We start from the raw sequence: 21,776 nt of genomic DNA on the forward strand, positions 1-21,776 counted from the left end.
TTAAAGGGGTCTTTGATAAAACGGGGAGGAATGTAAGACAAACCGTGACTATCAAAAGGGTTGTGAATACCAAGACAGCAGACGTAAATAATATAGGGAAGCAATGACGCAATGGAAATGACGTGCACATTCTCGACAAAGGAAAGTTCGCAGTTAATCAGAGAAACCACAACAGACAGACGTGAAGTCGACCCGCAAGGGATCCTTGTATCAAGTAAGTTACCTTGGTAGAATATGGTCGCCAGTACTTAGCTTGCCGTTCCAGTAGTCTAATGGCCGCTAGGAACGGACGGCATACTAGTCAAGGACTTGCTATGGGGCAATCCCGTATAACCCGTGTAAACTTTACAATTGCAAATCAACTTTTGGTTGTATGTACATGTACTAGAATCTACCAAGTTTCAAAGCCACATAAACACTGCATATTATTATGCAAGAACTTCTCTGCGTGTGCCACTGCTGTGTGTGTGTGTGTGCACGTGTGTCACTGTGTGTGTGTGTGTGTGTGAGCAGAGGCGTGCAGATTTTATTACTATAGAATCGAAAAGGTACAGATATATATATTCTTTCAATTTCTTGACAGATTTAATCATCTTTGATATATATATGAGTGTGACTTTCAGTTTACCTCAGTCAATGGCTGGTACTGAGAGTGACTCTTTTTTTGGTCACATTTTGTTACAGTACACGCTCAAGATTACAAGCAAAGCCAAACTCACTTTGGTTTCCACATTGTCCTAACTGTAATGTTATGATTTCTCGCGGCATACTGCTGGTCTCGGACACACAACTCTGGTACAGTTTTACAAAAAAGTCTGCCAAAACCTGACAGAACTTGAAAGTGGCGGTAACCAAAGGTGACTTGTAAACCATCTGAGACATGTTCTAACTAAGAACAGATGCGGTTGAACAAACGTCCAAATTTTCCCGAATTTGGTAATGTGTGTAGGTTATCTTGCCTTTTTCTCTAAGTTTGAGGGGAATATAGTGCAATCGATATCTATAGTCTTTATTTGTAAGAACAAAATATTATATTCTTAAATGGTATGCTTTTATTTGTACAAATTAGAAACTAGACGTCTTCCGTTAAAATATCCCTACTTTTAATAATTCATGGGTGCATATGTTTTTAAATGACAAATTCCACGAGTAATAATTAAATTAATGAAAATAAATCAGAGTTTTTCATTTGGAAATCAACCTACTACGTCATCTACGAAAACAAAGTGGGTTATTTTCACAAAGGTGTCGTGTGAATAGCGGAATGATTTCTTGCACTCTAAAATCGTTCTTGTCAAAATGTGGTCCACACAATTTCACTTTATTTTTTCTTTGGTTATTCTAGCATAGCAGGACGACATTTTCTGCTTGTGCAATTAAAAACGAACAGTAATCGTGGAACCACTGCCTTAGGATCGTGCAAATATGAAAAAGTAAACATGAACACACACTTGTTCTTGGGTGGCACTTGATTTTTGAGAATGGCTGAGCCTTTACGGTGTTGGTGAACGAATTAGATAGGACTGAATGAACTCGGTCAATACTTTGAGAACAGAGAGAGAGAGAGGATCGAGAGAAGAGAAGAGAAATCTTTATTTTTGTTAGAATAAGCATTCTCATACTTATTTGCATATATAGGTGACTGTAAATTCCCAAAAAAAGAAAAAAAAGAAAAAAAAAAGAAGAAAACGGGTAATCTTGAACTTATGTTATATGAAGTCTTATATCGCGCGCGTATCTCCAGACTCGGACTCAAGGCGCAGGGATCTATTTATGCCGTGTGAGATGGAATTTTTTACACAATACATCACGCATTCACATCGACCAGCAGATCGCAGCCATTTCGGCGCATATCCTACTTTTCACGGCCTATTATTCCAAGTCACACGGGTATTTTGGTGGACATTTTTTTTTATCTATGCCTATACAATTTTGCCAGGAAAGACCCTTTTGTCAATCGTGGGATCTTTAACGTGCACACCCCAATGTAGTGTACACGAACTTAAAGTGTGTTAAATTCATAGCTCATAATTCAGAGGCATTTAAGCTTCCAGATTTGCAGAACCTGCACTTGTAAGCCTGAGAAGTCATTTTAAATACCTTTGAAGTCACGGAATGAACTGTACAGATGCATTTCGTTTACATGTCTTTTTCAATGAAAACAGCAAAATCCACCATTATCGATGGAGGGGAGGCAACTCTGTAAATATTACAATGGCGGATTATTCTGATATTACCTATCTATTTTCTCGCCATTTTCGTTGAACAAATGACCAAATTAATTAATTATGCTTAAGTTTGGAGCTCAATCCGTCAATTAATTTCACGACAAATGTTCTTAAGCTTGACTACAGGGACTTGTATAAAAAATAAGTAATAACTAGCATTGGATCTTGAGCTATGAATTTAACACACTAAAGTTCAAGATTACCAGAAAACGATTAAAAATAAAACAGAGAAACAAACAAGTCGCGTGAAGCGATATAAAAACATTTAGTCAAGCTGTTGGCATCAAAGTAACAGATTAACACCAAAAACAGTCATCGCCGAGACCATATTAAGATAGTCTCGACTAACTACATCGAAAAACCGAGATGGGTCACGCTCGTCTCCGCGTAGCGCGCGAACGCAGTACTTACTTAAACCTATTTTCTGTAATTCTGAGCACATTTTTGACTCACATGCGAAGCAAAAGTGAGTCTATGTTCTCACCCGAGTCGTCCGTCCGTCCGTCCGTCCGTCCGTCCGTCCGTCCCGGCGTCCGTCCGGAAAACTTTAACGTTGGATATTTCTTGGACACTATTCAGTCTATCAGTACCAAATTTGGCAAGATGGTGTATGATGACAAGGCCCCAAAAAACATACATAGCATCTTGACCTTGCTTCAAGGTCAAGGTCGCAGGGGCCATAAATGTTGTCTAAAAAACAGCTATTTTTCACATTTTTCCCATTTTCTCTGAAGTTTTTGAGATTTAATACCTCACCTATATATGAGGCAAAGTAAGCCCCATCTTTTGATACCAGTTTGGTTTACCTTGCTTCAAGGTCAAGGTCACAGGAGCTCTTCAAAGTTGGATTGTATACATATTTTGAAGTGACCTTGACCCTGAACTATGGAAGATAACTGTTTCAAACTTAAAAATTATGCGGGGCACATGTTATGCTTTCATCATGAGACACATTTGGTCACATATGATCAAGGTCAAGGTCACTTTGACCCTTATGAAATGTGACCAAAATAAGGTAATGAACCACTAAAAGTGACCATATCTCATGGTAGAAAGAGCCAATAAGCACCATTGTACTTCCTATGTCTTGAATTAACAGCTTTGTGTTGCATGACCTTGGATGACCTTGACCTTGGGTCAAGGTCACATGTATTTTGGTAGGAAAAATGTGTAAAGCAGTTCTTAGTGTATGATGTCATTGCTAGGTTTAGCTGAAGGTCAAGGTCATGTAAAGGTCAAGGTCAAGCATGTGAGACGTATGGGCTTTGCCCTTCTTGTTATAGTAAACATGACATATGTATTTGTTTTTGAAATCAGGAGAAATTGGGGAATACGATGCAATCATTTTTGAATCTGTTGGTGAAAATTCGATTTTAATGACAACTTTAATGAGCAAACTTATTAACTAATTGTTACGCTGTGGAGGTGAAATTCAATCCCATAGTCAGGACTTTGTCGAAGATTGCTTGACCAAAATTTCAATCAATTTGATTGAAAAATGAGGGCGTGACAGTGCGACCTCAACTTTCACAAAAGCCAGATATGACGTCATCAAAGACAGTTATCAAAAAAATGAAAAAAACGTGTGGGGATATCATACCCAGTAACTCTCATGTGAAGTTTCATGAAGATCGGTCCAGTAGTTTTCTCTGAATCACTCTACACACACACACGCACACACGCACGCACATACACACAATACACCACGACCCTCGTCTCAATTCCCCATCTATGTTAAAACATTTAGTTAAAACTTGACTAAATGTAATAAAACACTTATTGAATAGCATTCTGTGTCACGTGCAAAACCGTAGATTTGCGGTGGTTCGCTTGGGTGCATTGGAATCTGGGAGCCGGAAGTATATGAATCGAGCTGTCCCAGGATGCATTCATAGGAATGACCCACAATTCGCAACACAAGCTCGTCATTGAATCGAAATGGAAGGGCCAAAAGATTTGTGGGTTTCGCCAAAGACAATGGAAGGAAAACTGACAGAGCTGCTGAACCCAGTAGAGCCACTGATCATGCGTTTGCAGTCTCTTCTTGTGTGGGAATATCCTCGAAGGAGCGCTGTTTTCCTGGTGATCGTTCATGTGTTATTTTGGTAAGTCACAGACACAGTGACTGAGTGAGTAAGAAGGATAGAATCGATAACCGAGTTGCTGCATTCTTCTGTTTACGTTTTATCCTGGCGTGTCTGTACTTACAGCTCGTCAAAGTAATAACTGATTTTCAAGTTCCTGGTGACTTGCAAGACATATTTTTATGATTGATAGCATTGAATGATTGGCATCAGCCAGTGTTTCACAGCTGATGATGTAAACATAACCTTACTTACTTGAATGCCCGTGTTTTCTTTGATATGTTGCAGGATTGTGGCCAAGTGTTGTGTCCAGATTTATTCTGTGATAAGTGTCGCATTGATGGTGATATTTTTTATTGACACCTGGAAGAAAAGGATTTGGCCTGAGATCCGAGGTATGGATTTGTATTTCTTGAAATTGTCATCACATTTTGCTATGGGTTGTCTATAATTCTTACATGCCACTGAATTTCTATAAATGATAGAATAGTACTGGTCATGAGAGAACACCCAAAAAACAAGCTGAAAGTGATCAAGTCCCCTTTCAATGCAAGGATCGACACATACTGCTTTAGTTGAATCCCCTTTATATCCCAAAAGCACCTCAACAGCCACATGGTTTCAACAGTTGAAGGGATTTTTAGAATTGAGGGGTTTATTACTATTAGTATTAGAGTTAATCTGAGAAAAATATCAGAGTTGTGTGTGTGTGTATCGTCATAAGCCAACCATGTTCTTTGAGTTTGATCAATATGAATTATTGCAATTAATGAATTATACATCTGGTAAATTATCTCAAACGAAACTGAAACTGAAAGTTTTGATTTCAGAATAAAAGTGTAACACGTGTACTGTTTAGGGAATCACTGAATTGTGTATACATGTGCATGGCATTTGTATGTCTTCAAAGCTTGAATAATACATGCAGTGATAATGGAAATTACTGTATCGGATCATCCCTCACAGTCACAGATCGGGTCAGAAGAACATTTCGGGTTTTCACTCTTTCACAACCCATACAAACCCGACAGAATTATTTCCAAAAATCTTCTATTAGTATTAAGAAGGATTTTTATAATAACATCCTTTAATTTTTAGGCTTTTGGTGTGTGTGTGTGTGTTACTGTTACTGTTAGTATGATTGAGTGCTGTTTGTCTATGCTTCTCGATCTGTCGATCTCTCTCTCTCTTTCTCTCTCTCTTATCTCTGCTTGTTGGTTTTGTTGTTTTATTATTTGTTGTTTTTGTCTGATAGTATTCCAGCACGTTGTTAATGAAGCAGTAATAGACTGATCAGGCATGGGAATTGTCCGCCGAATTTTTTGTTTGTTCTGCCGAAAAAGCAAAAGTGTCCGACGAAAAAATAAAGGGGGGATGCACACAAAAAAAGCACCGGTTACTTTTGCCTTTGCGCAAAAGCCAGCGAAAACTTTCCGTATTTTTTTCACGCACTGCTACCGCCCGCCTCAGTTACTTGAACTTTTATGTTTGAAAGTAAACCAGATTGCACAGATTGTGTTACAAGTTACATTTTCCTGTTTCAGTGTTTGTCTCAAAAGATCATTTTTTTTTACAAATTTAAACCATATATAATACATGTATATATTTTTTTCCTTCAAAAAAGCAAAAATTGGTACTAAAAACTCTGATTCTAAAAACAGAATTTAATGGCAAACTTGGAGCTCAGATGACACCAGATTGCACCATCTGGGATCTTTGGAGAAATTTTTTTCCGGGGGGGGGGCATGCCCCCGAACCCCCCTAGTAAGGCTAGGCGCTTCGCGCCGTCGACTTGACGCTTCGCGTCTTCAGTTATACATTTTCAGCCTTTTTTACAATTTTCAATTCCCATGCCTGACTGATACATAGTTTGTTTTCTTTCCATTTTTAGTTCCACCACCTGACCCAGAGGATACTGATGGGTGAGTTTGCAAAGAATTTATGATTAAATTACATATTCTTACTCCGAATCACATAAAGCATTGACGCAGTCTGAAAAGGCTAAGGTCTGAAAAGGCTACCCGTCTTAAACAATTTTAAAGGGAAGCAACCCCACCACAAAAAGTGTAAATGGAGCCATGGTAATGACTACAGGGGAGTTACCTCCCCTTGGTGTGTACTACGTCACTACCGCTCCTCAACACGTGGTCAAGATCATACGACTTTTTCAGCTCTGAGGAGAAGGTTGTTGAATTTTTTGCTCTCTCGTGGCTGTGCTGTTTGGTGTTTGTTTGACACCCACCGGCCACTTACCCATCTTACTTGCCTTCTGCTTCGTTAGTTGGTGAGCTCTTTCCTTTTTGAGTCACTTGAGAAAAAGTGACTCTATGTAATCGGTCAGTGTTAGTCTGTCCGGCCGGCCGGCCGGCCGTCCGTAGACACCACCTTAACGTTGGACTTTTCTCGGAAACTATCAAAGCGATCGGGCTCATATTTTGTTTAGTCGTGACCTCCAATGACCTCTACACTTTAACGATGGTTTCGTTGACCTTTGACCTTTTTCAAGGTCACAGGTCAGCGTCAAAGGAAAAATTAGACATTTTATATCTTTGACAAAGTTCATCGGATGTGATTGAAACTTTGTAGGATTATTCTTTACATCAAAGTATTTACATCTGTAGCCTTTTACGAACGTTATCAGAAAAACAAGGGAGATAACTAGCCTTTTCTGTTCGGCAACACACAACTTAACGTTGGGCTTTTCTCGGAAACTATAAAAGTGACCGGGCTCAAATTTTATGTGAACGTGACTCATTGTGTTGTGAATAGCAATTTCTTCCTGTCCATCTGATGCCTCATATAATATTCAGAACTGCGAAAGTGACTCGATCGAGCGTTTGCTCTTCTTGTTGGTCATTATTTTGACAGGAATGTTGTTGTAGTTGCTGAATTTTCGTCCGTTTTGGACTTTTAAATTTTCCAGTAACTTATTGTTTGGCCTACATTTTTGGTTGCTCAGCATGGCTGACAGCGATAAAATGTGGCAAGGCCTATGTAATGGTGAGGTAAACATAGTATTACCTTCTTACTTGCCTTCTGCTTTGTTAGTTGGTAAGCTCTTTCCTTGTTGGTCATTATTTTGACAGGAATGTTGTTGTAGTTGCTGAATTTTCGTCCGTTTTGGACTTTTAAATTTTCCAGTAACTTATTGTTTGGCCTACATTTTTGGTTGCTCAGCATGGCTGACAGCGATAAAATGTGGCAAGGCCTATGTAATGGTGAGGTAAACCTAATTTTACCTTCTTACTTGCAGGGGTGAGTTTTGGCGCTCGCCCGCTCGCCCCCGGCGACTTCAAATCGCGTCGGGTGGGTTCGAAATTCCTCTAAAATTGCCCGCCTGGCGAGTTCAAATTTCGCTGAAGCACAAAGTTGTTAGGCAACATAGTCAATCGGAACGGCACGGCCGGCGAACAAATATCTCTGCGGGCGATCTCAAAATCTGTCACTTCTCTACTGCCCACTCATCCCCCCCCTTCCGCCACTTTCAGAAGGACTCAGGACTACCACCAATCAAGGCCAGACACATTGGCTAGACAGCTACCCCCCTCCGCCTCACTTGACCGTGTCATCACCCCTCCAGTGCCACGAGCCGCTGGCGATTGCATCAGCAGTCAAAATAGTTAAACCCCCCTTCGTCCCCCCCTCTTTGCGCTATTCACTTCACCCCCTCTTTTATATCTTATCCTGCGCTCACCAATCCTTCAGAGACTTTCACATGTTGTAAAACAGTTTCCTCTCAGATAAAAACTCGGTCATTGACCCCGAGTAAGAAGGTCAGTGTCTCGACAGGCAGCTGTGTTCAGATTGCAAGTACCGGTCATTGACACAGGTCTCAAGGCCAACCAGCTTTTACAATGCATCTGCCTTTGATCTGACCGCCCATCCAGAGCAAACATATTCCCCCTAGCCCTCTGTATTTTTCCTTTGATGTGCCTGCTATGTACCACTGATCCAGTTTCTGGGAAATGTATAATTATGTCATTGACTGCAGGGATACTCATTGAGACCATTTTCCAAAATATGTTAACACCAGCTTTGCTGACCAACTTAGTACAAGTAGTGACAGTACTACTGCTGTCAATTATTTCCCTTCAACTAAGGAAGTAAAAAAAAACAACCCGATCCACTATATGTGATAAAGAAGAAAAGACAGACCTTCAACAATAGGACAAGGGATGCAACTCTGCTGAATCAAAAGCATTAAGATCACATGTGAACAATTCTAGGATCAGGAAATCTGAACATCTGTTTGTTTTCATTAGGAAATAGAAATGAAATATAATGCTTTTGATTATTTATGACTTAAGCTGTGGTAAATTTGGCTGGTATGCAACTTTTATACTTCTGCTTGATCTAACAGTAATATTAATAACACAGACATAAAGAAAAAGAAACAAAACAAGAAAGCAACTTAGAATTTTTTTGTTTTGTAGTCAGCTTTTTATACTTGGTTTTACACAACAAAAAACATAATTTAAATTAAAAAAAATGCTGATTTACTCTTTTGTAGTGTGTGTTTATGTGGTAAGTAGAGTTCCATAGTAAATTACTTTGTAAATTGTGTGGTAGGGGGTACATAAAGGGGGTAACTTTTAGTGTGTGATTGTGTGACAGGGTGTGAATGTGGTTTTGATTTCTTGTTTCTTTGTGGCAGCTTTTATTTTAAATTCTTTATAAAAACAAGGTTAATTATCTTTATATTAAAACAAAGCACTTTAGTCATCAAGTTTTGTGTGTGTTTGTGGTAGTTATTAGTAGTGCAAATCCACATGTATGCATTATAAGTATGAATGTACGTCTTTTGTGTATGTGGTTAGCACGCGACGAGTCGCTGGGGCGGTTGTAAGAAATCCCGGCAGGTTGGGGGCCGGTTGGGATTTTGGGGGGCCGGTTCAATTTTTGACTTGGGCCGGTAGCAAAAAAAGTTAAGGTACACCCCTGTTACTTGCCTTCTGCTTTGTTAGTTGGTAAGCTCTTTCCTTTTTGGTCATTCGTTTGACAGGAATTTCGTTGTAGTTGCTGAATTTTCGTCCGTTTTGGACTTGTAAATTTTTCCAGTAACTTATCGTTTGGCTGCCATTTTGTTGATCAGCATGGCTGACAGTGATACAACATGGCAAGGCTTATGTCATGGATCTACCAGACCGTTGGTACTTGTTGTTGTTTCGGACTAAGCATGTAATACTGTTATGTCTGTTACTAATTCTGCCCCAAACGAACATGTGGTTGGGGGGCAGTTAAGCACGTTCTTGACTTCTTTTTCTTCTTGCTTTCCCTCTTTTAGGCATCGGAGCATGGCGCTCCGGTGTCTTTACTGCTTAGCTCTTTATTTCTAGAGTTCCGCAGCTTGGGAGAGAAGAAATGCAGCGTTCCACGCCGCTTGCCGGTGTTCCTCCCTCCAGGGGTGACGCTCGCTCTTTGGCGTCTTTGTTGGTTCCGCCGGCGACGATTTCCGGGGAGGTTCTCCTTGCTTCTTCGTCTTCTGCCTCAGGGAGGATCTACTTGCCTCATCGTCTTCTACCGCTGTGGTGGGCGCTTCCGGTAAGTCGCACTGGTCCACCGGCCCTCGTGAGGCTGCCAGACATTCCCTGCTGGGAAACAGTTCTTTGGCGCGGGATCACAACCCGCAAATTTCTGTTCTGTCTCACCCTTGCATCGTCGCGGGCATCTGTGTTTCGGAGCAAGGGCGGCAGCCGTTTCGGCGCTGCGCTTCCGGTTTTACCGGAAGCATATGGTCCTCCGCCACAAGTACACGTAGTGGTCTTGGCCGGAGTTGATAGAGGACTGGCCTACCATTGTTCAGGCTTCCGGCCCCAGTCCACTTCTGTTCTGTCTCACCCTTGTCCCGTCGCGGGCATTTGTGTTTCAGAGCAAGGGCGGCAGCCGTTTTCGGCGCCGCGCTTCCGGTTTTACCGGAAGCATAGGTCCTCCATTTCAAGTACACGTTGCGGTCTTGACTGGAGTTGACCGAGGACTGGCCTACGGGCGTTCAGGTTTCCGGCCCCAGTCCACGCAACCTTCGCTTCCGCATTGTGCGGCTTCGTCCGTTGCATTTCCGGCTCTGTCCGGATACACTATTCCTCTTTCTGACGCTTCCTCTCGGATGTCGGTGAGTGAGGAACAGCGGCTGGCCTCGGCCGGGGCAGTCTTCACTCCACCTGTTGGGTGTTGCGGCTACTGCCTATTCAATTCTGGTGGCTACGGATGTTTCCTCCGTTCACTCTTACCCTCATTCAGTAGGGGATGAGTCAGGACGGTTTCCGGGTGGATGGGTTTTCCGGTTTCCTGTCATCCCGTTCATCAGTCTACCACCAGCAACTGTGACTTCGGTCCGTGTTCGTAGCTTGACTATTCTGATACTCAGTCTTTAGCCAGCGATCAGACACGTTCTGGATTTTCGTCGAAGCTCTTGGCTGCTCTCGAAGCTGTGACGCAGGTTATTTCCAGATATTGCCCGGAGGGTGCATTGGCTTTGGCGGCTTCCTCTTTGGTTGCTCCGTCGTCGATGTCGGACTTCCGTTCCGCGAAGGAAGGAGGTTTCCTACTTCCGGTTCGAGAGTCACCTTTGGTGGTGTACCACTTTTTGCAGGTTTTGGCTAGACCATCTCCTCCCGGAAGTGGTATCCCCAGTGTTCCGGTTCTGCTGCTCGTTCATCACGGTTCAGTTCCGGAACACGCTCAGCCTTGGCTGGCTTCGGCTACACAGGCTTTAACTTTTGTTCCTTCTTGCTTAAGAAGTTCACCTTGCCGAAGCCGGGTTGGAACTTGTTGTCGTTCTTTGATCTTCCGCGTACGCCTTTACTGGGGACGCAGGAACTTCTTCCTCTGCTGGCGAAGCAGTTTAGAGGCACTTGGGTGTTGTGTTCCCATACCACACCTTTGTCGCGTCAGAGGAAATTGGACTTCAGCTTTTGGAACTTGCCTCTTTCTCGGAGATGATCATTAGAGCGCTTTCTCACTGAGGCTGATGGGGTCTATGTCGACCAAAAGAGTGGGATTCCCTGTAGGTGGAGTTCCTGGAGGGGGATTCCCTGTATACAGGGAATCCCACAGGATTTAGTTCCTGTAGCGTGTCGCTGATATCGCTGAAAGTCACGTGATGCTTGGCGACATCGGTAGAATTTGATGTTTTTCAATCTTTTTTTATATTTCTTAGAAATTCGAGTATGGTTTGCAAGTTTTATTGAAAAACTCCATCCTGTGGGATTCCCTGTATACAAGGGAATCCCCCTCCAGGAACTCCACCTACAGGGAATCCCACTCTTTTGGTCGACATAGACCCCATCAGCCTCACTGAGTCACTGAATCCTTTCCCACCTTGTGCGGATCAGGAGGCTGATGACATCTCCACTCTTTTGGTCAGCCCTTGCTAGGGTGAGCGAAGAGCATATGAGGCTGTCCTCCCTTCACTACGCTCATACAGTCATGTGTCGGAGGGACTTGTTTCTCTCGCATTCTCAGTTCACTGAGCAGACTAAGAGAGACACTTGAGCTTTGCCCGGGGTAGAGGGATCTCCTTTTGAACATTGGGGTTTAATACCAGAAGAAAGGAGATCCAGTCGAATAGAGATCAGCAGGTCTCCGACTTCTCTCTACAAGGGTTGAAGCAGAGCTAGCCTCCTCAGGAGAAGCATGCTCAGGCCTCTGGCCAAGCTAAGCCGGCAGCCAATAGGCAGTCTCTGCCTGGTTCTCGAGTTTCGAGAAATAGATCAGTGTCGGGCAGGGAGAGGGGCAGCTCTAGCAGCAAGCCTCTCCCCCCAAGGAAGTGTCCCCGATCTCACCCCCCCCCCCCTCCGCCCCCCCTCCGCCCTCCACTTTGGTGATGGCGGGGGGGTCTCCTCCCTGCACTTTCTCCTTGGATGGTCTCTGTACACAGCCAATGGATTGTGGGAGTGGTGAGGTTGGGCGACTTCCATCGATCTAATGAGTTCATATTTTCACTTTCTTATGCATCAGTCCGATATTTACACAGCGATCTAGGTCCATCAGCTCGAGCACCCGCTGAGGCCTCTTCTGGTCGGATCTAGGGCTGGCCTTCGGGTATACTGGCTTCCGTCCTCAGTCAGCGTAACAGTCGTTTCAGCCACGGGCTGCTGCTTCTGTTGCACTTCCGGTTAACCGGAGAGGTTGTTTCTCTCACAGACGTTTCATAGGTACGTCAGGGTTTTTGGAACAACGGCTGACCATAGGGCATCCAGGTTTTTTAGCCTCGACTGTTGCAACAGCCATTCCACCTGTCGGCGGTGGTGGTTGTTGCTTTCTCTGTTCTTGTGGCTTCGGACTTCGACAATTCTTTCCTTTGTTCTCATCTTATGCAGGAGATGAGATAGGACGATTTCCGTTTGGGTGGGGTTTCTGTCTTCAGGTTACCCCGTTTCTCACTTTTCGCCACAAGCATCTGGACTATGGTCCTTGTTTGTCTTTCGCCGAGTCTGACTCTGTCTTTCTCTAGCGATCAGACGTGTTCTGGTGTTTCGTCCAAACTTAAGGTGCGCTTGAGTTGGCCTCGGAAGTAACATTCAGATTTTCCTGAGGGGGCATTGTCTTTGGCAATGGATGTTTGAGGAGTCATTCTTTGTGGCTTACCACCTCTCTCAGGTTTTGGCTACTCCTCTCCTTCTGGCAGAGGGTTAGCTAATGTTCCGGTTTCTTTGCTGTGGGCTTATAGCCCAGCATCTTATTTGGCAGCCGAAACTTCCGTTTCTTCAGACATGGGACTGGTCCGAATTTTATCGGAATTCCGATATTTTCCTTAGCTCACAGACCATTCTTGAGATCGATGCAAATTCGTTGAGAGAAAAAAGGGGGGGGGTGGTGGTGGTATGAACCGTTCAGCTGAAGCTGTCTGCGTCTGAAGTCAGTGCATTCGCACCCCAGCACTCGCGTGAACCCATAGCAGTATCATGGGTCGCGTTTGATTGGCTGTCGATCTCCGACGATTATCGCCTAGGCCTAATTATTCACCGATGGCGGGTTTGCGTGTTGTTTTGATTGTCTGCCGATTTCCAAACGCCGAAGATGAAAAAGGTAGCATCATGGCGTCTGGATTCCGTATTGTTTTGTCGACTGTGGAAGCTCTTACGATGGACAACCAAAGTGTGAAAAACAAATGGAAAGCCAACTGGCTGTCAGAAGAAGTGACTGTCATTATCAACAAGAAAGAAAGGCGCCAGCTCATTGGCGACAGTATCGCCAAGATATCCATTCCCGGTCAGGCCGTGTGCATGTGGTGCGACAACGGCCACTGCGTGGTGAAATACGGACTTGGTGGAAAAAATGTGTTGGTTCTGAAAGTTTTCAAGTCAGGTTTGTGTGTGTGTGATTGTTATAAATTACACTTTTGTTTATAATGCTAAAACATATTATTCTTGTGGTTTTTATAGCTTTTTAAAAAGGCATGATCTAATTTTTTGCTATCAGGAGAGGCCCCAAAATAGCCTTTATAATTCTAACATTCATTTTCCGTCAGGGGGGCAAAGCCCCCCTGAACCCCCAACCGGGGCGTTGCCCCTGGACCCCGGCTTACTTTCCTACTTTTGGAACATTTGCTGGTCTCATGTCTGTTTCTTACGTTTACCTGCGTACTGTGGGTACTTCGGTACAATGGCTGTCCTACGGGCATCCTGGCTCTCAGCCTTAGCCTGTGCAATAGTCTCCTGCCTGTCGCGGTGTGACTGGCATTTTCGGTTCATGTGACTTCGGATTTCGTCTCTTCCTCTCTTCACCCTCATCCTAGCATGAGGTGAGTCAGGACGACTTCCGTTGGGTCGGGTTTCCTTTTACAGTCACCCTTCTACCACAGGCAACTATGACTACGGCGTTTGCCCGTTGATCTCTGCGTCTGACTCTCAGTCTTTCAGAGGTAGACAGACGCGTTCTGGTTTCGGCCAGACTCAGGAAGGCTTTTGATTTGGCCGCGAAGTTAACTTCCGGTTTTTCCCTGAGAACACTTGTCTCGGGAGTCTTATGGCTGGTCGGCTTCACGGTTTTCCGTTTATGCTTACCAGTCTTGTTTTCTGTTTTGGGTTTTTGATTCACTTCCAATTACCTACAAGCAGACTGATCTGCGAACACTCTGGCTTTTAGCAATTTTTTATGGTCACCAGTCACACCAGGCTTCGACCACTGTGATTTCCGCACTTCCGGTGGCTTACGCACAATCGTAAGTCGCTGCTTCCTCGTACTACCTCTCTCCCTGCGTTTGCATGGACTGGTAGAGGATAACTGGCGACCATCTCTTTTTTGAGATTTTCTCATCGAGTTGGACTCTGGTACCTTGTACTCAGGTGTCTCTCTCTCTCTCATTATCCGGCTGCGGCTGTCAATCAGGACGGTTCTCCTCGGGTCCCTTCCTGCCTTGTTGGCAGCGGGCCAGTTCCTGGCAAGGGTTTTAGAGTGAGTTAGATTTTCTTTCCCACCGGGCCCTTCCTGACTTGTTGGCAGCGGGCCAGTTTCTGGCAAGGATTTTTAGAGTGAGTTAGATTTTTCTTTCCCACCGCCTTGTTGAAGCTATCTGCTTTATGTGATTCGGAGTAAGAATATGTAATTTAATCGAAAATTTTATAAGTAAATTTTCATTTGATTAATATACTTACCCGAATCACATAGTTTATGCCCTCCCACCAACCCCGCTTATGGTTTTTTAGTTTCTTTAAAGCCGTATGATCTTGACCACGTGTTGAGGAGCGGTAGTGACGTAGTACACACCAAGGGGAGGTAACTCCCCGGGTCTGTAGTCATTACCATGGCTCCATTTACACTTTTTGTGGTGGGGTTGCTTCCCTTTAGAATTGTTTAAGAAGGGTAGCCTTTTCAGACCTCAGCATCCCAGACTGCGTCAATGCTTTATGTGATTCGGGTAAGTATATTAATCAAATGAAAATTTACTTATAAAATTTTCGATTTTTCAATGTTGTACTTGTTAGTGTTCAAGTGAAAAGTTCATATGATATAGCCTTCCTAGCAGGGTTTTGAGCCATGATTGATAAATATGTTACAGTTAATCTGTGAAACCAGGGAATACGTGCATTAACTAAACTATTTTAGTTAATACATGAATTAACTGTGGCCACTAGTCAATACATGTATTATCTGAAAATTTCAGTTAATACATGAATTAACTAAAAATAAGCGACAGTCAATACATGTATTACAGGTCTGTATGTTTGTTGGCTTGTTGACAGACCAGCTTTTTTGTTATTTATCGATTTATTGCATGAGGAACATGAGATTTATTTCCCAGGTGTTTGTGAATGAAAACTCGTGAAAATGATGACAACACAATTTATTCATATAATCCATACATATTCAATATATAGTTTTAAAACATCATTAGAGTATGAAATAAAATCTTAGACGAATACATAAAATGATGTGGTGGTGGAAAATAGTTATATAGTTTTAAAACATCAAAAGAGTATGAAATATACTGTTCAAAAAAAGAAACGCATAGCTTGTAATATTTGGTTAATTTAGTTATATGGCTACAAGGATATCCACCAAACTGCAGAAAATGTTTATCTGGTCGTCGACCTTTCGTCCATTGCCACAAGTGAGCTCTGCACGTGACGCATGCGTTATCAGTGGCTACAATGTCAAAATTGCTCATTTGGCATGACCACTCGTCATGCTTCAGTGTAATCTCGTGAAACTCGGGGAATATTGAGCTCTCACCATGTCTTCCAAAACCCATAAAAGCGGATTGTTCGCCACAAAGAAATCAGACGACAATTCAGCGACGAAAGATGGCCCGATTGAGCAGAGAAGACCGCCAAATTGCATTGGGTCGTTTACAAGCAGGCCAAAGTCAAAGTGCAATCGCCAGGCACTTCCACGTGTCCCAGAGCACCATCAGTAGACTGTGGGTCAGGTTTCAAGCCACTGGCTCCGTTGCTGACTTGCCACGAGCGGGAAGACCAAGGGCGACAACTGCTGCTCACGACCGCTTCATACGGCTCCGCCACCTCCGGAATCGTTTCCTGTCGGCCTCATCTTCTGTCCAGGCTCTCCCCGGGCCACACCGATTATCGGACCAGACCGTGCGGAACCGCCTGCATGAAGCTGGTTTGAGAGCTCGCAGACCTCACAGAGGAGCTGTCCTCACCCGCCGCCATCGCCAGAACCGAGTGCAGTGGGGCAACCAGCACCTTCGCTGGACCGTCCGGAATCACTGGAGACACGTGTGGTTCAGCGACGAGTCCTACTTCCTGCTCCAGCGACATGATGGTCGGAGGAGGGTCTACCGGAGAGTAAACGAACGTTACGCGCCCAACTGTGTGGATGAGGCACCCGTTCATGGTGGTGGAGGCGTCATGGTGTGGGGGGCGATCAATACCGCTGGAAGGAGCACCCTGGTGCACGTCCAAGGGCGCATAACTGCCCAGCGATACGTGGAGGAAATTCTGCGCCCACACGCCCTTCCTCTTCTGGCTGACCAGGATGCCATATTCCAGCAGGACAACGCTCGCCCGCACACAGCACGACTCACCACCCAGTTCCTCACCGACCACCATGTCCAGGTGCTTCCCTGGCCATCCATGTCGCCAGACATGAACCCGATAGAACACCTCTGGGATGAATTGGACAGACGTGTGCGCAGGCGAGAAGAAGCGCCGGCAAATCACCGCGATCTATTGCAGGCACTTCAGGAGGAGTGGGACACCATCCCACAGCAAGATATCCGGCATCTGATCCAGTCCATGCCCAGAAGGTGCCGGGCAGTTGTTGCTGCTCAAGGCAGTCACACCCCCTACTGACTTGACAGCCTCGGCACCCAATCGTATTGATTGACTGATTGATTTGAAGATGCAAATGAACTGTGTGTGCATTCAACTGTGTCCATACCAAATTTCAAACAAATAATCTAAATATTGGATTTTCTGTTAATTTTTTCGAAAAATAAAACAAATTTGGCAAGTAGCAACTATGCGTTTCTTTTTTTGAACAGTATAAAATCTTAGACGAATACATAAAATGATGTGGTGGTGGAAAATAGTTATATAGTTTTAAAACATCAAAAGAGTATGAAATTAAATCTTAGACGAATACATAAAATGATGTGGTGGTGGAAAAGACGTGCGTGTGTTTTGACTTTCACGCAATCTAATCATGTATTAAGAAATGTTTGCCTAGTGTTTGTTTTTGCAGATTAAACTGCCATGGCATCTGCTGTTACAGAGTACTTTGTTCTTGTGGCATTTGCACCTGTTTGTTGCGCATCTCTTTGCACTCATCGAACAATTGCATTTTACGAACCCCTGTCCACCCCCTAGCGACTCTGCAATAACTGCTTGTCTCACTGAGATTGCCTTGGTCAAGTCAACAGAGTCCTCTGTGAGAAACCTTTCTTTTGAAACATCGAATTGATTTCTCGAGAAGCGACCTTTCAGGAGGCCATTTCTTACAGCAATCTTAAAAAGGTCGTCACTAGTGTTTCTGTCTATAATGACCCCTATCAGGTTTCTAGGGTCACCTTTACCTCTGTCAACAAGTGGGATGGGGATCATCACATTGTCACCTTTGTCGGCACTCATTAAGCAAGTCCTGCTCCTTTTGAGCATTCGCTCCGCTTGTCGAAGCTGGCCTTCTTTTGTTCTTTTCCGCGCCTCTGTTATTTTTGCGAGCCTACTGTTCATAACACTTGGTGACTGTGCGTCAGATACTGAGTCAGGAAGGTCTTCAGTTTCCGACATGTTCTCAACTTCCCTGTCATGCTGCTCGGGCAAAACAAGAGTTTGAACTGAGAGACGAGAGTGATCTGATGGAATGGGAACAATGAAAGTGTGAACAGTCTCCTGGGTTGACACAGCTTCTACGGATAACATTGTTTCTAGGGATGACACAGCTTCTACGGATAAAACAGTTTCATGGGATGACACAGCTTCTACGGATAAAATTGTTTCTAGGGATGACACATCTTCTTCAGATAAAACAGTTTCATGGGATGACACAGCTTCTACGGATACAATTGTTTCTAGGGATGACACAGTCTCCTGCGATGACTTAATCTCATTTGATGACACTGGTTCTTGGTTACACAATGTTATTTGGGATGACACTGTTTCTTGGGATGACACACTGTTTGGGGAGGGGTCATTTTCAAGCTCGCTGTCAAAGACAGGAGTCTGCTCTTGTTCAGCTAGACGAAGCAGGTCCTCTTCTGTGTGAACTAGTTCCATTATTTCATGTGGCAATGTGGTGGATTCAAGCCCAACTTGCACATCCTGTCCAAACATCGCCTTGAAGGGAGTGAGACCAATTCCTGCATTGAGACTGGAATTTTTGAAAAACTGAACAAACCTCAAACTATGGGTCCAGTTGTTTGTGTTGTTTTGTAACATCCATGCTATTACCATTGTCTTCGCATCATCATTGGCGCGCTCTACAGAACCTTGGGACTGGGGCACTCTTGGTTTTCCGTGCACAATTTTTAATCTTGGGTACAGCTTGGCTACTTCTTCAATGACACTGGCGGTGAACTCCCCTCCATTGTCGCTTTGCAATATGGCAGGGGCTCCAAAAGTCAGGAAAATATCAAGCAGATGGAAAGCAACTTCTGAGGCGCGTTTGGACGTGAGAGCACACAAGATTGTGAATTTTGTGAAATGGTCCTGGTAGGAGAGAATCCACTTGGTCCGTCTGGAAGACTCTGCATGTCAATCATGTCCACTTGGGATCGCGCCAATGCGTCGGAAGTGAGAATTGGCTTAACAACAACACCTTTTACCTTGGGGCGCTTTTTCTTTTTTTGGCATGTCAGGCACAGGGACTTGTACATTCCGAGGGCTGACTGTGTAATGTTTGCGTACTTTTTGTTTATCTCAGCCGCCATCCGGTCCCGCCCGCCGTGACCAGTTGCTATGTGGGCACGGTGAATGATGCCGAAAATATCTTCAACAGCAGCGAAGTAGAGTGGGGGATCAGTTGGGTTAGGACGACGCCTGACCAGTTTCTCCATATCACCACACTGTAGGATCTCGTATCTGAAAGGCAACATTAATTTGAGTTATACATTGTACCATCATAATAAATGGACTGACAGTCACAGACACGGACGGAAAGAGAGAGAGACAGAGAGAGAGAGACAGAGAGAGAGAGACAGAGAGAGAGAGAGAGAGAGAGAGAGAGACAGAGAGAGACAGAGAGAGAGAGAGAGACAGACAGACAGACAGAGAGACAGACAGAGAGAGAGACAGACAGACAGACAGACAGACAGAGAGAGAGAGAGAGAAAGAGAGAGAGAAAGAGAGAGAGAAAGAGAGAGAGAGAGGTTGAGCGCACGCAGAAACACACACACCCGCCCGCCGTGACCAGAGAGAGAGAGAGAGAGAGAGAGAGAGTTATTGAGCGCACGCAGAAACACACACACACACACACACACACACACACACACACACACACACACACACACACACACAGTGGGGGATCAGTTGGGTTTAGACGACGCCTGACGAGTTTCTCCACATCACCACACTGAGAGAGAGACAGAGAGAGAGACAGAGAGAAAGAGATAGAGAGAGAGATAGAGAGAGAGAGTTATTGAGCTCACGCAGAACTACACACACACACACACACACAAACACACACACACACACACACACACACACACACACACACACACAGACAGACACAGAAAGAGACAGAGACAGAAACAGACACACAGATATAAACAGACACAGAAACTGCCACTTACTTTTTCACAAGCCAAGGTAATATTCCCGCCGGCTGCGGCCTGATGTCTTCTCACTAGCAAACTTCACCTCTTCAACTGTCTGAAAATATGAGTTTCTTGGCAAAACATTTAAGTTCGATTCTTGTGCACGCAGTCTCTCTAAAAATGTCTGCTCCATCTTCTCAAGCGTATCCAATGCGGGCGTGTTCGAAATGTCCGTCTCCATTTCCGCCATTCCACCACTGGTATGTCCTCTCCACTGGCCAAACAGTTCTAGTTTGACATTGCCAATGAGAAATAGTTGCCTCTATGCGACGTCAAGTGCCCGGAAAACAACTCACATTTGGGATAGTGAGCGAGCTGTTCATTATTTTCTCATGAGTATCTCTCTCACGTATGTAGGATAAAGACACATCTTGACTGAACACAAAATCACACAACATGAATATGGGAAATAGACTTGCATGGATTGCCTGAACCTGAATTAGTTAATCCATGTACTGCATACCTTCAGATTTCAGTCAATGCGTGTATTGACTGGATTTTTTTCTAGTTAATTCATGCATTAACGGAAATTTACAGATAATACATGTATTGACTAGTGGCCACAGTTAATTCATGTATTACCTAAAATAGTTTAGTTAATACACGTATTCCCTGGTTTCACAGATTAACTGTAACATATATACTTTTCTGATCTGGCAGCTGAAATGTTTTCACTTTTGTCACATTCTCGCTGAGTCTAACAGCATGACTCGGTAGTCACTCTCGTCACAGCAGCTGCTCTGAAGAGTTGTCTTTCTTGAGCACTGAGCTATTTATAATTTATAGCTAAAATGTTCAATGGCTGTGAGTTTTACCGAGCTGTTTGTGATACTGATAGTGACTGACTGCTGGTAAAGTGGTATGCTCTTGCACACCTTCGTGTTGGGCAAAGCAGACTGTTGTGGGGCTTATTAATATTATTCAAGCCTAAACTCACTCCTGTGTGGCGGACGTGACAAAAGAAAGGATCAGTTGAATTAGGGAAAAGGATTTGGGCATAATATATACGGTAACCACCTGTGCCTGTCATAATGAGTTCCATACCTGCACCAACTAAGTTTTGTGCATAATTCACATTCTAAAAGACAGGTGACGCATTGCACAGACTTTTTTTATAAAGGACATTGCTGAAAGTGACATTTTGTGAGCTAATTTTCCACTCTTCTGTAACCCTTAATAAGATAAGGATGGAATCATAATTCACCTCATAACTGGAGTTTCAGCTTCATTGAAAAAAGTTTGGAAGTTTACTTGGCAGTGATAAAATAATCTGTGATTATGGTTGACTGTTAGTATTACATGTACATTGTGTGAAATTGAATGTCATTGTGTTGTAATTGACTCTTAGTTACTGAAAGTGCATGCTCATTGGAACTGTTGGTGTTGATTTGAAAGGTGGACCCCTGTTCATCCTCGTTTGCTGAGTGTGCCAGAGATCTCTCACCATCTCTCCAATGCCACCTGCTATGCTGTTAGAATGGCTTCAGCTGCACGGATGCTGAGGCGAGAAAAACCTGCCATTGTGAGTAACAGACAGGTTACACTTACATGATGTGATAACCATGAATGTTGACTCAAGGCTGTGCATTTCTCAAAGTATTTTCTTATTAATGAAAAAAGTAATACAATCTGTGAGTGTTATTCATTCTTTTCTTCTTTATTTCTATATACGCATATTTATTTTATTTACTCACCTGAGCATTCAAGAGGGTCTTAGTGATGAGTATAGTGTTAATAGGACGGCTGGCG

The 21,776-nt window shown here is 43.8% G+C and overlaps 2 protein-coding genes across 2 annotated transcripts in view; one reads left to right on the top strand and one right to left on the bottom strand.

The window, feature by feature from the left end:
• The window catches only part of LOC138982347 (tubulin gamma-1 chain), an 83,920-nt gene extending 83,023 nt beyond the window's left edge, over window positions 1-897 (bottom strand). The window contains exon 1 of the mRNA XM_070355598.1: window positions 720-897. Within this exon, the coding sequence (XP_070211699.1) occupies window positions 720-882 (163 nt within the window). The 5' untranslated portion in view covers window positions 883-897. The remainder of the gene's footprint in view (window positions 1-719) is intronic.
• Window positions 898-4,112: 3,215 nt separating this feature from the next.
• The window catches only part of LOC138982349 (reticulophagy regulator 3-like), a 35,155-nt gene continuing 17,491 nt past the window's right edge, over window positions 4,113-21,776 (top strand). The window contains exons 1-4 of the mRNA XM_070355599.1: window positions 4,113-4,333; window positions 4,601-4,707; window positions 6,204-6,234; window positions 21,423-21,549. Coding sequence (XP_070211700.1) covers window positions 4,167-4,333; window positions 4,601-4,707; window positions 6,204-6,234; window positions 21,423-21,549 — 432 coding nt within the window. The 5' untranslated portion in view covers window positions 4,113-4,166. The remainder of the gene's footprint in view (window positions 4,334-4,600; window positions 4,708-6,203; window positions 6,235-21,422; window positions 21,550-21,776) is intronic.

Source organism: Littorina saxatilis, linkage group LG12 (genome assembly GCF_037325665.1).
Source record: "Littorina saxatilis isolate snail1 linkage group LG12, US_GU_Lsax_2.0, whole genome shotgun sequence".
Taxonomy (NCBI): Eukaryota; Metazoa; Mollusca; class Gastropoda; order Littorinimorpha; family Littorinidae; genus Littorina; species Littorina saxatilis.